Source organism: Pelophylax lessonae (assembly GCF_965119305.1).
Source record: "Pelophylax lessonae genome assembly, chromosome: 1".
Taxonomy (NCBI): Eukaryota; Metazoa; Chordata; class Amphibia; order Anura; family Ranidae; genus Pelophylax; species Pelophylax lessonae.
The window spans coordinates 562,515,543-562,529,232 of record NC_138768.1 but is presented as its reverse complement, the minus strand read 5'-3'; the positions used below and the strand labels follow the sequence as shown (position 1 = coordinate 562,529,232).

The 13,690-nt window shown below is 44.5% G+C and overlaps 1 protein-coding gene across 1 annotated transcript in view; it reads right to left on the bottom strand.

Moving 5' to 3' along the window:
- Window positions 1-682: 682 nt before the first annotated feature.
- KLHL8 (kelch like family member 8) overlaps window positions 683-13,690 on the bottom strand; it is a 191,314-nt gene continuing 178,306 nt past the window's right edge. Inside the window, exon 10 of the mRNA XM_082260853.1 lies at window positions 683-1,305. Within this exon, the coding sequence (XP_082116979.1) occupies window positions 1,182-1,305 (124 nt within the window). The 3' untranslated portion in view covers window positions 683-1,181. The remainder of the gene's footprint in view (window positions 1,306-13,690) is intronic.

The following is a 13,690-nucleotide window of genomic DNA, read 5'->3' as shown; positions in this document are numbered from 1 at the left end:
CTTATTGGCCAAGTCCAACCCCTGAAAAACAACCCCACACCATAATCCCCCCTCCACCAAATGATTTGGACCAGTGCACAAAGCAGGGTCCATAAAGACATGGATGAGCGAGTTTGTGCAGGCCAGTCAAGTCCCTCCACCCCCAGAGTCCTGACTTCAACCTGACAGAACACCTTTTGGATGAATTGGAGAGATGGCCTGGCTCAGTCTCCACTCTAACATCAGTGCCTGACCTCACAAATGTGCTTCTGGAAGAATGGTCAAACATTGCCATAGACACACTCCTAAACTTTGTGGACAACCTTCCTAGAAGAGTTGAAGCTGTTATAGCTGCAAAGGGTGGGCCGACTCAATATTGAACTCTACAGACTAAGACTGGGATGCCATTAAAGTTCATGTGCGTGTGAAGGCAGGTGTCCCAATACTTTTGAAAATCTAGTGTACATAGGCTGAAAATAAGGCAGATACATTTCTTGGCCAAATTACACTTAAATGCCACTTGGGGTGCCTTGCCTAAAAAGGTCAGACTGTGGACCCTGAGCATATGAATTAGATGAAAAAAATATGCAATAGTTGTCACCAATTTTGATCTAAAGAAATATGGCCTTGGAAAGGAACAGTAACATGTTCTGTACACATGTTGCAATATACATTAGGACACTGCTAACAGAAATGTATAAAAAAAAGACAACTTTATTTTAAATTTTGCAAATCTAACATCACTACTAGTGTAATGTCATTCCACAGTGAACAAAAATATTTAATAAATAGACTTCTATATATACATATATTTAAATTTCAAAACAATGCATATTATTTACACGGGACACAAAAATATCTTTTTGCAGAAAATGTGCAGATTGTTATGCAAATACCATTTGGCACTTCAACAAAATAACTTACTAGGTGTAATACTTAATAAACCTAGACATACGTATCAAGACAAGGAATACAGTTAAAAAGTATTGTTACTACATGTAACAGCCAAAAATTGTCACAATATTACACGTGTAGCTTCAGTGCAACCTTCATTTTTCATCACATTGTGCCAAACCCAAAGTACATTTCTATACTTTATATTGGGCTACCGGCACTCAGGTCTAATTGACTGGAGCAGCGATATAAATGAATCCGAAGAGATCAGTCTGGTTATTAAATGTTAATTCCAGTCCGTAGAGAGTTTACATGCAGTCCACCACATTGCTTGATCCATGACCAATGTCCCGGATCTGAGTACACAGACAGGAACAGACAGCCACTCCTGAACCAGCCCTGCAGTGAGCCACAGAGCCAACCAGCTCCCACCTATTTACAGAAAAGAAGGAAGAGTTACTAAAATAGCATACGCTATCAGGATTTAAGAAATTTGGTGAAATATGCAATACTAGAGATTTTGATATGAGAACCTGCACAATGTTTAAAAATGTACCTAAAAAAAAAAAAAAAAATAATAATTATATTATAATATATATATATATATATATATATATATATATATATATATATATATATATATATATATATATATATATATAAATAAAACTAAAAAAAAAAAAAATCTATCTAAAAGCAAAGATTGGATAAAGAAGGCCTTTGAAACTTTGCCCGTTAGGCACCATCTACCTATATATCAGTTACTGCTTTACTTCCCATCACCATCTATCTAGATATCGGTTACTGCTTTACTTCCTATTATCACCTCTAAGACGTGACCAGAGCCCGGGCAGATCACTCTGCTGCATATGCAAACTGGTAAGAATATTTAAGACCTGTAAAACACTTTTGCTGAGAAAAAAAAAAAAGCATTCCCCTCTGGGTGATCCATGTACATTATAAGGGTTTAACAAACTTTGTTGCAGATTCCTACCTTTTGGTATTCTGTTGCAGATTCCTACCTTTTGGTATTCTGAATAAATCATTGTTTGTTTCTCTGTGCTGAGTGAGTCAAATGGGAGTGGTTTCATACTTATCAGCTGTGGCAGCTGCAGTGCTCTAATGAGGTAATCTGCTGGGTCTGCATCCCTTTAAACCTGTTCCTATTGTTAGTATCTCAACAAAAATGACATTTTTGTTGCAGGGATGCCAGAAATCGGATGTGTATCTTAGTGCAGACTTCTGGGAAAATTGGTGAGCCAATCACACCAGCAGGAAATTATGTTTCTGGGGTGTGGTCAGTACACATTGTTACATTTTCAGAAAATTACAACAGCTGCAGATTGAAAAGGAAGGGTAATTTTTAAAAACATTCAATTAGAATATGATTTATGTTGCAATTGTATACGTTATATTGTTTTTTCTTCATTTACTATTTTTTCCCCCTTTACAGTGATTGTAAAGTCTCTCTTTTTTTCTTTTTAAAACAACATGTTATACTTACCTGCTCTGTGCAGTTGGTTTTGCACAGAGTGGCCCAGATCCTCCTCTTGGGTCCCTCTTTAGGGCTCCTGGCCCCACCCTCCTGTTGAGTGCCCTCACAGAAAGCTCACCTGAGCCGAGTCACAGCTCCATGTTTAAAAGGAAAGAGACATACCAATGCACTACCAAGAATAAGTAGAGAAAGGACATGTAAAATAGGTAAAAGCAAAGATAAAGCCGCCCAATCCCTGTAGTGTAACCACATACACTGAATGATAATGTAAAAAGATATGGAACGGTGCTATATCCACTTAAATATGTTAAAATAAATATAAAACTGCATAGATTCCCAAATAGTTATGCCAAAACATGTAATCTAACAGTGAAAATGGATATTAAAAATAAAGCAAATGTGCAATATCTAGACAACTTAGATAATATGCAACATACTACATGTGTAACAAATCATTTAGGAAATCCAGCAATAAGTAGAAAACATTTTTTGTATTGATGAAAAAATAAAAATTAAAAAAGTGTCCAAATCCAGTGCCAAATAATGGTGAAATCAAAAATACGGTCTGTATCAATATGTGCTGTGATCCAGTAAAATAAAGGTAAGTAGTGATTCAAACGGTGCTCTATCCCAACAATCCACCACTGTGTGCCATGGCCGCTTACCTTAAGATAAATAAATTGTGCTTTCAAAAGGGTCAATCATCGACTGGGGAACATCATTCTACTACACGTGTCAAACACAAGGCCCGCGGGGCCAAATCCAGCCCTCTAGGCCATTTAATGTGGCCCTCACACCTCTCCTGCAGCTGCAGAAGAGCTCCAGCCCTCCTCTGGTCCGCCTCTAGATCCTGTACCTTCTGCTTTCCAGCATTGCCTCCAGCTTCTTCCCAGCAGCAGCACAAGGCAATGGGGGTGCACTGTGATGTAAGGGAGGGTGGGGGACTCAACTTCTGATGGAGAGGCTCCTGACATCTTATGTAAGGGTAGGGAATGCTCTGGACATCTAGTCTAACAGATGCAACCGGCCCTTTTCAGGGCAATAATGCTGATGCGGCCCGCGATTAAATTGAGTTCGACACCCCAATTCTACTACATCAGGTGCAGCTCAGCTCACTAGAAATGAAAATAGGGATCTCCATTGTGTAGTAAAATCACTTACATGTAAAATAGTGAAGATGCAAGTAGAAGGAAGTGACCCAAGGGGGTCACCAGATACCGCAGTGTGTAAAAATGCTGAACTTCCGTTCTCGGCCGTAAGCCCGAAGTGGCATCACCTGGCTCCTACCAACGTGTTGCATCACTGTCACATGACTTCTCAAGGGCTGGGTGGCCATCACCAGGATATTTATACAAGCGGTTACCATGAAAAACGCACAGCAATCAGCAGAAGTGACATTACATTTAAAACCATGCCTCAGCTCCCGTGGGAGGCACCTGGGTCCATGTCTCCACCTCCATCACTGCCATGGCTACCATGTAAGTTGGGATTGTGGGGGTTATCCCTCCCCTCCCCCTTTCAGCTTCCATCAACCATCATTCTTTGCAATACCTTATATGCATTTCTTACTTCTAGATATGGATCATACATCTACTCTTGAAGAAGTGGCGGAATTAGGCCACGAAACGCGTCAGTTTACGGATGTTATGTTTTTACTCCAATACTTTTATGATTGTTAATCGTTATGCTGGTTCTTTTGAAGCTGTTTTGGGGATTACTTTCTTTTTCTATCACTCCAGTTTTATACATATCAATGTGTCTTATTTTGTATAGCATTTCATGCCACTTGTATACTATTATGAGTACAATAAATGTGATCTTACTCCACCAACCTTGTCATGGTCATGTCTCATGTAAAGTCCCAACCCCTCTATTTTCTAAATGAATTTAGGGATGAGTCGCACGGTCAATCCCACCATGCGTCTCATTTAAAGTCCCGCCCTCTCCTCCCTTTTTCCAATTACATTTAAAACCATGCCTAGCAGCTATAACTCTTCAAAAAGGTCTGTAAACAGATCGTGATTGTACTCAAAAGTTTTCATTAGAGGATCCTCAGTAGTGGTTTAAACTGATAAAGCTAAAAGCCCTGGATTAGACTTGTAGCAAAACGGCTACAATTATACCTATAATCCAATATAGCAGCATAATGGCCAGAATCAGCATAATCATGTGGGATAAAATACACCAGATGTAATAAACATTTTAAAAAACTCCCAGTGAAATACATAAAATCTATAAATAAAAAAAAGTAAAATAATGTGGCTATAAAGTAAAAAGTCAAATAATAATCTAAATGCATCACATGCATTAAGGATACCTAATAGGAATACTACCATAAATAAAAAAACCTTAAAAATATAGCCAAAAATGTAATAATAATACCTAACCCCATTGGATTGTAACAAGGTCAATAGATTACATATCAAAAGATCATGAGCGAGGGGGAAAAAAAAAAAAAAAAAAACCTAATCAGAAATGAAGCATTTGAGATCAAAGTCAATGTTACGGGCCATAGGCGTCAAAGTCTGCATCTCTTATATCCAACGGTTTAGATTTCTCGATACTCCAGAAGAGAAGAGAGCAGAGGTCCTTCTAATGCTCAGCATAATGCTTAGAAATGCTGTGTTTTGGGTAACCTTTTTGTACATTTTGAATGTGCTCTCTTAAGCGCTTCCATAGTGGTCAGTGGACAGTCTGTCTTGCATGATACGAATTCTCAGATTTATTTATTTATTTTTTTAAGTAAAAGGTTTTTATCCGTGTAAAAATTAGATTTTTGTAAAACTTACCGTAAAACCCTCTTCTGAGTCCTCTGACAGACGCAGCTCTCCATAGTTTCTTCACCAATGGGTAATGCGCCATCTACAGGAGTAGATTAGGCAAATTAAAGGAATTATTATTAGGAAATTAAACTTTCCAGAAAACTTTTCACCTGACACGCCTATAGGGGCTGTCCCTCATGACATTACCCCAAACACACAGTGCTCACTAATCAGTTTCGTAGCAAGCAGTGAAAGACACAACCAACCCCAAAATAGAGGGGCGGGAGCTGCGTCTGTCAGAGGACTCAAAAGAATAGGATTTTACGGTAAGTTCTTACAAAAATCCAATTTTCTCTTAAGTCCTCTGACAGATGCAGCTCTCCATAGTTTCTTCACCAATGGGACGTCCCATAGCAGTGTAGGCATGAGGGGTGGGAAGAACACAACCAACCGATAACGTTTCATCAAGGCTAGAAAACATAGCCAACAGGGCAACAGAAAGCTCTTGAAATCCAACAGGAGCTTGCCCCAAGACAAAAATTCACCCCATAAAGAGAACAACAAATCTCTTCAGCAAACAATGGCCTGCAGAACTCTGCGGCCAAATGAAGCATCCGAGGATGCCATCACATCAATCTTGTAGAATTTTGTAAAAGTGTGCAGAGGACCAGGTCGCCGCTCCACACACCTGAGCCACAGAAAGCTGATGGCAAAAGCCCAAGAGGCACTCCGTGCTCTAGTAGAATGTGCCCTCACAGGGAAAGGAGGTACCTGACCCTTGAGTGAATAAGCCTGAATAATAGTCTGTCTGATCCACTTCGATATGGTTGCAGCAGACGCAGCCGAAACCTTACGAGATCCCTCAGGAAGGACAAACAGCGAATCAAATGTCCGAAAGGATTCCGTGGCCGACAGGTAAACCCTGATCGCCCGAACCACATCCAGCGAATGCAAAGCAAATTCTTTGGGATGCTTGGGCTTCGCACAAGGCGGGGGCAAAACAATATCTTCATTGGAGGTGGAAAACCGACACCACCTTAGGTAGGAAAGATTGGTTAGGTCGCAGAACAACCTTATCCCCATGAACAACCACATAAGGCGAACGGCAAGACAGAGCCACCCACTCAGACAGAAAATATGTGAATAAACTGTGCTAACTTAAAACTAATCTGTAAAGTAAAACACAATATAAAGCTGCTAACACTCCAACCGACAGTGATCAAAATATTAGGCATAAAGCAGGCGATAGCGGCTTTAAGGCACCACCAATGCGTCCGCGGCATCGGCCAGAGGATCTCGAGCCCTGGCCACAAACAGCTCTACCTTTCAAGTTAGACGAGACGCAAACAGATCCACCTCTGAAGTTCCCTATTGGGCACACAGGAGGCAAAAAAACCTCCAGATGCAGGGACCATTCCCCCTGATCCCGAACCAGACGACTCAGGTAATCCACCTGCCAGTTCTCCACACCTGGTATGTGAACTGCAGAGAGAGCTGGAACCTGCGCCTCAGCCCAAGTAAGAATCTCAGGCACTTTCTTGGCCACCCGGGCACTCTTGGTGCCCCCTTGCTGATTGATGTAAGCCACAGCCACGGCAATGTTGGTTGAAACCAGAACCGGGAGACCGTGTAACCGAGGTGCCCCAAGGAGCAGACAGTTTGATCGCCCTGAGTTCCAGGACATTATTCCACCTTCAACTACGTCCCCTGAACACAAGAGTGTCCAGTACTCCACCGCAGCCTGTCAGGCTGGCATATGTGGTGATCACTGTCCACAATAGCGGCAGAAGGGACCTGCCCTGGTTCAGAGCGGGGAACAGAAGCCACCGCGAGAGCTCCGACCCCGTGAGACGGCTTAGGCATATCATACTGTCCAAGGACTGTGCATCCTTGTTCAACAAGGCAAGAAGCTCTGCTGGCAGAGGTCATGTGTAAAAATGGGCAAACTGGACCCCCTCGAGGGCCGACACCATCAGTCCCAAAGCCCCCATACAGGTCTGCAGGGAGGAGAGATCGTTGTCCAACAGGATCCTGATCTCGTCCTGCAAGGTCTGTAGTAATTTCCCTGGAAGAAAGACCCTCGCTCGAGCGGAGTCCAAGACCATGCCGAGATAACTCCTGAAAGCGTCTGAACTGTGAATGCCAGGTCGCCCGACAGGGTGGCACAAGAGCTCGCCCTTAACAGGAGATCGCCACCAGAGTCCCCCTTTAAGGATGCAGGAGCAACATGTGCCCCAGGAAAGCCCCCTAAGACAGAAGGCCCCTGTACTTTAGACCCCTGGAGCAGCAGCGCTGTGTCTGTCTTCAGCTTGCAGAGAATGCTGGACAGGAAGTGACAAACCTACACTAGAGGCCAAGCAGTGCCTGTGAACACCCAGGCTAACACAAAATGGTACAGTGCCTATGCCCACACTTAAAATGGCGGCTGAAAACTGCACCAAACACACAGGGAGCTAGTAAAAATGGCCGGTGCCCTTACATGGAAGCAGCCTATGCCTGCACCTAAGATGGCGGCGGAAAATGGCGCCAAGCGTTCAGGGCACCCAGGAATGAGGCCACTGTGGGAATCCACCATAAGGGACCCCCCAGGACAAAGGTAACAATAAGCCCCCCCCCCCAAGGCGTCAAGACGCCGCTATAGCACCACCAGCAGTAGCAGGGAGTGTTGGACCTGTCCTGACAGGCCTGAGGGATCTTTCAGAGGGACACAGCTCTACCATCCCCAGAAGTGGGCCCACATCACCCCCAAAGATATGTCCCAGGGACACAGGGGGCGTTGCATCACTCACCATACCATGGACCAAGGTGCTCCGCTCCGAAACAGCTCGCCCCCCCCCGAGTGGGGGTACTGCCAGCCAGAAAGGGGTATGCAGCAACTCAGGGCATTCCAGGTTGATGCGTCCCGGCGAAGCATCTGCTTGCAGGCTCATCCCCATCCGTCGGGGCTCTGTCGTGGCGAGGCCTGGGTGGACCACAACCTGCTCACGTTCGTTGGCCAGGCTGGGAGACCATAAGGATCTAGATTATCCAGTGCAAAACCCCAGCCCGGCTGTCACTTGTAGTTCATCAGGAGGATCCTCCTGACACTAGCTAGCAATAGTGAGTAAAGAGAAAAAAACAAATAATTACAAAAGAAAATAAAATCTGAGACCAAAGTCCCAGCAGGGAAACCTAGGTCCTACTCCTTCACTAGGCAGCAAGAAACTGATTAGTGAGCACAGTGCGTCTGGGGTAATGTTCGGGACAGGTGAAGAAACTATGGAGAGCCGAGTCTGTCAGAGGACGTAAGAGAAAATAGTTTTGCATGTCGACATGCCAAGTATAACAAGAGAAAGAAAGAATTCAAATCCACTTAGACCACTCCCTCTATCTTGCATGATATAAATTCTGTTATGTTTTTTTCCCGTCTATGTTTTGGAATGTCCGTACGGCCTTCAATATATAGGGAGGACAAAAAGACCACTATGGAAGCGCTTAAAAGAGCACATTCAAAATATACAAAAAAAGGTTACCCAAAACACAGCATTTTCAAGCATTATGCTGAGTATCATCCGAAGGACCCCTCCACCCTTCTCTTCTGGGGTATGGAGAAATATAAATCCCACTGGAGAGGGAGTAATAAAATAACTCTAAGTAAGGCTAATTCTCATTGAATATTCGAGATGCAGACTTTGAGATCAAAGTCAGTTATGGCCCATAGGTGTCAAATTCTTCACTTCTGATTGAATTTTTTTCCTCTTCCTCTTTTCCCCTCACTCATTATGATCTTTGATAAGTAATCTATTGACCTTTGTCACTTCCAATGGGGTTAGGTCCTCATTTATTTTTTATATTTTTGGCTATAGTTAAGTATTTTTATTTATGGTAGTATTATTAGGTATTCTTTTAATACACGTGATGCATTTAGATACATTTTTTGACTTTTTACTTTATAGCCACATTTTACTTTATTTAAATTTTATGTATTTTACTAGGGAGTATAAATTATTACATATGGTATATATCCCACATGATTATGCGGATTCTGGCCATTATGCGGCTTTATTGGATTATAGGTATAAATGTAGCCATTTTGCTATTTGCTTTATCAGTTTTAACCTCCCTGGCGGTATGATTATGTCAGGAATTACATACCAAAAGCGGTACAATTGTTTTCATGGAAATTTGGCAGTATGTATTATAGGCCTAAAATTCTTAGAAATTACTGACTTAAACCTGACCAAAACAAGAGTCTAGTAGACATCCCAGATGTGATAAATTTGAAACACAAACGCGTGAATTATAATCAAATCAATAATCGGATTTTTGTAAGATCTTACCGTAAAATCCTTTTCTCTTAGCTCATTGACAGACGTAGTCCTCTTTGATTCACATCAATTGGGTTATGTTGTCTCCGCAGGAGTAGGACTAGGCAGAAAGAAAAAACGTTCTGGCTCCACCCTAGGGGCAGTCCCAGAGGGTATATCCTCCCTCTCTCTGCTACAGGAAATCAGTTCTGTTGTAAAGCAGTAACAGAGAATTTAACCCAACCCAACTCAATGATAGAGGGGCGGGTACTACGTCTGTCAATGAGCTAAGAGAAAAGGATTTTACGGTAAGATCTTACAAAAATACGATTTTCTCTGTCGCTCATTGACAGACGTAGTCCTCTTTGATTCACATCAATTGGGACATCCAGAAGCAGTGCCACAAATGAGGGGTGGGATTGACAGAAATCAAAATCCAATCTAGAAGGCCCAACCGGTGCCAACTAGAAGTTTTAAAGGCTCATTATAAACAAAGAATGAGACTCAAATAAAAATTTCCAACGGAAAAAAACCCTCAAGGTAGACCACTGGTCTCCTCAAATTGCGGCCTGCAAAACCTTGCGGCCAAACGAGGCATCCGACGATGCCATTACATCAACTTTATAATGTTTTGTAAAGGTATGCAGCGACGACCAGGTAGCCGCCTTGCACACCTGGACCACTGACGCCTGATGGCGTAAGGCCCATGACGCACTAAGTGCCCGAGTGGAGTGCGCCTTAACAGGGAACGGGGGCTCCCGACCCTTAATAGAATAAGCCTGTACCACCGTCTGCCTGATCCATTTGGAAATAGTCGCGGCAGATGCAGGCAACCCCTTTTTGGGTCCATCCGCGACCACAAAAAGTGAATCCGTCTTGCGAAACGAGTCTGTCGTTTTCAAGTATACCCTGATCGCCCGGACCGCATCCAAGGAGTGTAAAGCAAACTCCCGAGGATGACTGGGCTTAGCACACAGGGAAGGTAATACAATTTCTTCATTCAGATGAAATTCTGAAACCACTTTTGGTAGGAAGGATGGATTCGGACGAAGAACCACCTTATCTCTATGAACCACCAGATATGGGGAACGACAAGATAATGCAGCCAGTTCTGACACCCTGCGTGCAGAAGTGATAGCCACCAAGAAGGCCACCTTCTGGGACAACGTAGGTAGAGGAATCTCCCTAATATCTTCAAAGGGAGGTTTCTGAAGAACAGACAATACTAAATTAAGATCCCAGGGTGGTAACGGCGCGCGCACTGGCGGAGCCAGATGTCGCACCCCCTGGATGAAATTCCGCACCAAGGAATGAGTAGCCAAAGGCTTCTGAAAGAAGATAGCCAATGCTGAGACCTGACCCTTGATAGTGCTCAAGGCCAGTTTCTGCTCAACCCCTTGTTGCAGAAAAGCTAATATTCGACTAACCGAATAAGATCGTGGGTGGAACCCCAGGGGTTCACACCATGCAATGTAGGACTTCCATGTGCGATGATAAATCTTTCTGGAAGTCGCTTTCCTTGCTTTAACTAGAGTAGGAATAACTGAAGCTGACAAACCCTTGTCCTTCAGCACCTGGGTCTCAATAGCCAGGCCGTTAAAGCCAGCGATCGTAAAGCAGGATGGAAGATCGGTCCCTGAGACAGTAGGTCCTCCCTGAGAGGAAGTCTCCACGGGATGTCCGCCACCAGTCTGACCAAGTCGGCGTACCAAGCTCGGCGAGGCCAGTCCGGAGCTACCAGGATTACTGGAATTCCTTCCTCCTCTATCCTGCGAAGAAGTCTTGGCAGTAACCCGAGAGGAGGGAAGGCATACATTAGCTGGTATTGCCCCCACGGGGCGACCAGCGCGTCTGCGGTCTCTGCTAGAGGATCGCGGGAGCGAGCCACAAATCTCTGTACTTTTCTGTTGAATCGTGATGCCAACAGATCCACATCCGGGGTGCCCCAACGTAGGCACAACTGGTGGAAAACTTCTGGATGGAGGGACCATTCCCCCTGATCCAGAGTCTGACGGCTGAGATAATCTGCCTCTCCACCCCCGGAATAAACACCGCAGAGATAGCTGGAACAAACCGTTCCGCCCAGCGAAGAATGCAAGCCACTTCCTTGGCCGCCCGGACACTCTTGGTGCCCCCCTGGTGATTGACATAAGCCACAGCCGTGGCGTTGTCCGACTGGATCCGAACCGGGCTGCCCTGGAGCTGCTCGGTCCAGTGAATCAGACAAAGTCTGATCGCTCTCAGTTCCAATACATTTATCGGTAACCTGGATTCTTCCGGGGACCAAAGTCCCTGAACGGATAACTGACCAAGAATTCCTCCCCATCCGGATAGACTGGCATCCGTGGTCACTATCGTCCAATATATTGGCAGAAATGACTTTCCCTGGCTGAGCATCGGAGACCGAAGCCACCAGACCAGAGACTCTCTGGTCTGTTTGCTCAATCGGATCCGATAGTCCAGGGATTCCGGATTCCGATTCCATCTGAGAAGAATCTCTTGCTGAAGAATTCGGGTATGGGACTGGGCAAATGGGACTGCTTCGAAGGAAGCCACCATCAACCCCAGAACCCTCATGCAAGTCCGAAGGGAAGACCAGCTGTTGGATAGTAACAACTGGACTGCTGATTGAATCTTCCGGAGTTTCCCTACCGGAAGGAAAACTCTTGTCCTGAATGTGTCTAGAAGTAGACCCAGATATTCGAGCCTCTGGGTGGGAACCAGAAAAGACTTCTGCTGGTTCACCAGCCACCCGAATTCCTGTAAAGAAATTATAGTAATTTCTATGTTTTGTAGCAGGGTCTGTGGAGACTCTGCATGAAGCAGGAGATCGTCTAGGCAACCTAGAATCGATATGCCTCTTTGGCGCAGTAGTGCCAACATTGGGGCCAACACCTTCGTGAAGACCCGAGGAGCCGTGGCAAGACCGAAAGGTAACGCCACAAACTGATAGTGGTTCTCTTCTACGGAAAAACGTAGAAACCGCTGATGTCCTGCGTAAATGGGAATGTGAAGATAGGCGTCCTTGATGTCTATGGACGCTAGGACATCCCCTGAATGCAGGAAGGCTGCTACTGTGCGAATGGATTCCATTTTGAATTTTCTTATGTTGACAAAGGAATTGAGTGCCCTTAAGTCCAGAATTGGACGCACTTTGCCCTCTTTCCTGGGTATTGTAAATAGGTTTGAATAAAAACCTTGAAAACGTTCTGTCCAAGGAACGTGGACTACCACTCCTTGTTGTAGTAAATCCGTGACTGCTCTCCGCAGATCTTCTAAACGATCCGGGGATAGTCGGATATTGGAAGGGAAGAATCGCGCCGGTGGGAGAGATCGAAACTCGATCTTGTACCCTGACCTTATGACTTCGCAAACCCACTTGTCCGGGATTCTGGAGAGCCATGGATTCGGGAACCGGCGAAGACGTCCCCCCACCCCAGTTATGGGTGGGGGCGCACCTTCAGGGTTTAGTAGACTTATCTTCAGGTCTGGAAGGGGCGGGATTTTGCTTGCCCGACCAACGTCCCCTGAAGCCTCCTGAAGGAGCTTTGGAGGACTTAATTTTTTCACCCGCGGGACGAAAAAAATTTTTGTGAGCAGAAAAAGAAGGCCCTCGTCTTTGACGAGGTCCTTTACCCTTAGCATTTTGCGGTAAAAAGGTGCTCTTTCCTCCCGTGAGATCCTTAATGATCCTTAATGATCTCATCTAAGTTGGCTCCAAATAAACGCTCTCCTGAAAAGGGGATATTAGCCAATGCTTTTTTGGAACCTTGGTCGGCTAACCAACCTTTTAGCCACAGTGTACGTCTGAGAACCACTGCTGAAACTGATGCTCGCGCCAATAATGGAGTGGCGTCTAACGCCGCATCACACACAAACTGTAACCCCTGTATCATCTGTTCCAACAAATCCGATACCGCCTGAGGGACCTCTTCTAAGTCCTGGCGTAACCATTTGGTCCATTCAGTTACAGTCTGTGAAACCAGCCCAATAGCAATTATTGGTCTGAAAGCTGATCCAACCAAGGAAAACATGGTGCGAGACATAGCTTCTATCTTGCGATCCACCGAATCCTTAAAAGACGGAGCGTCTTCTAATGGAATAACCGTGGCTTTATTCAATCTAGCAATTGGTGAATCCACCACAGGTGGTTCTGTCCATTTCTTAATGAGGGTTTCCTCAAAACGGATAACTCCTGTTAATGCGTTTAGAAATAGCGGAAGTGCGTTTTGGCAGATTCCATTCTTCTTTGATCGGATTGCCAAAACATTTGG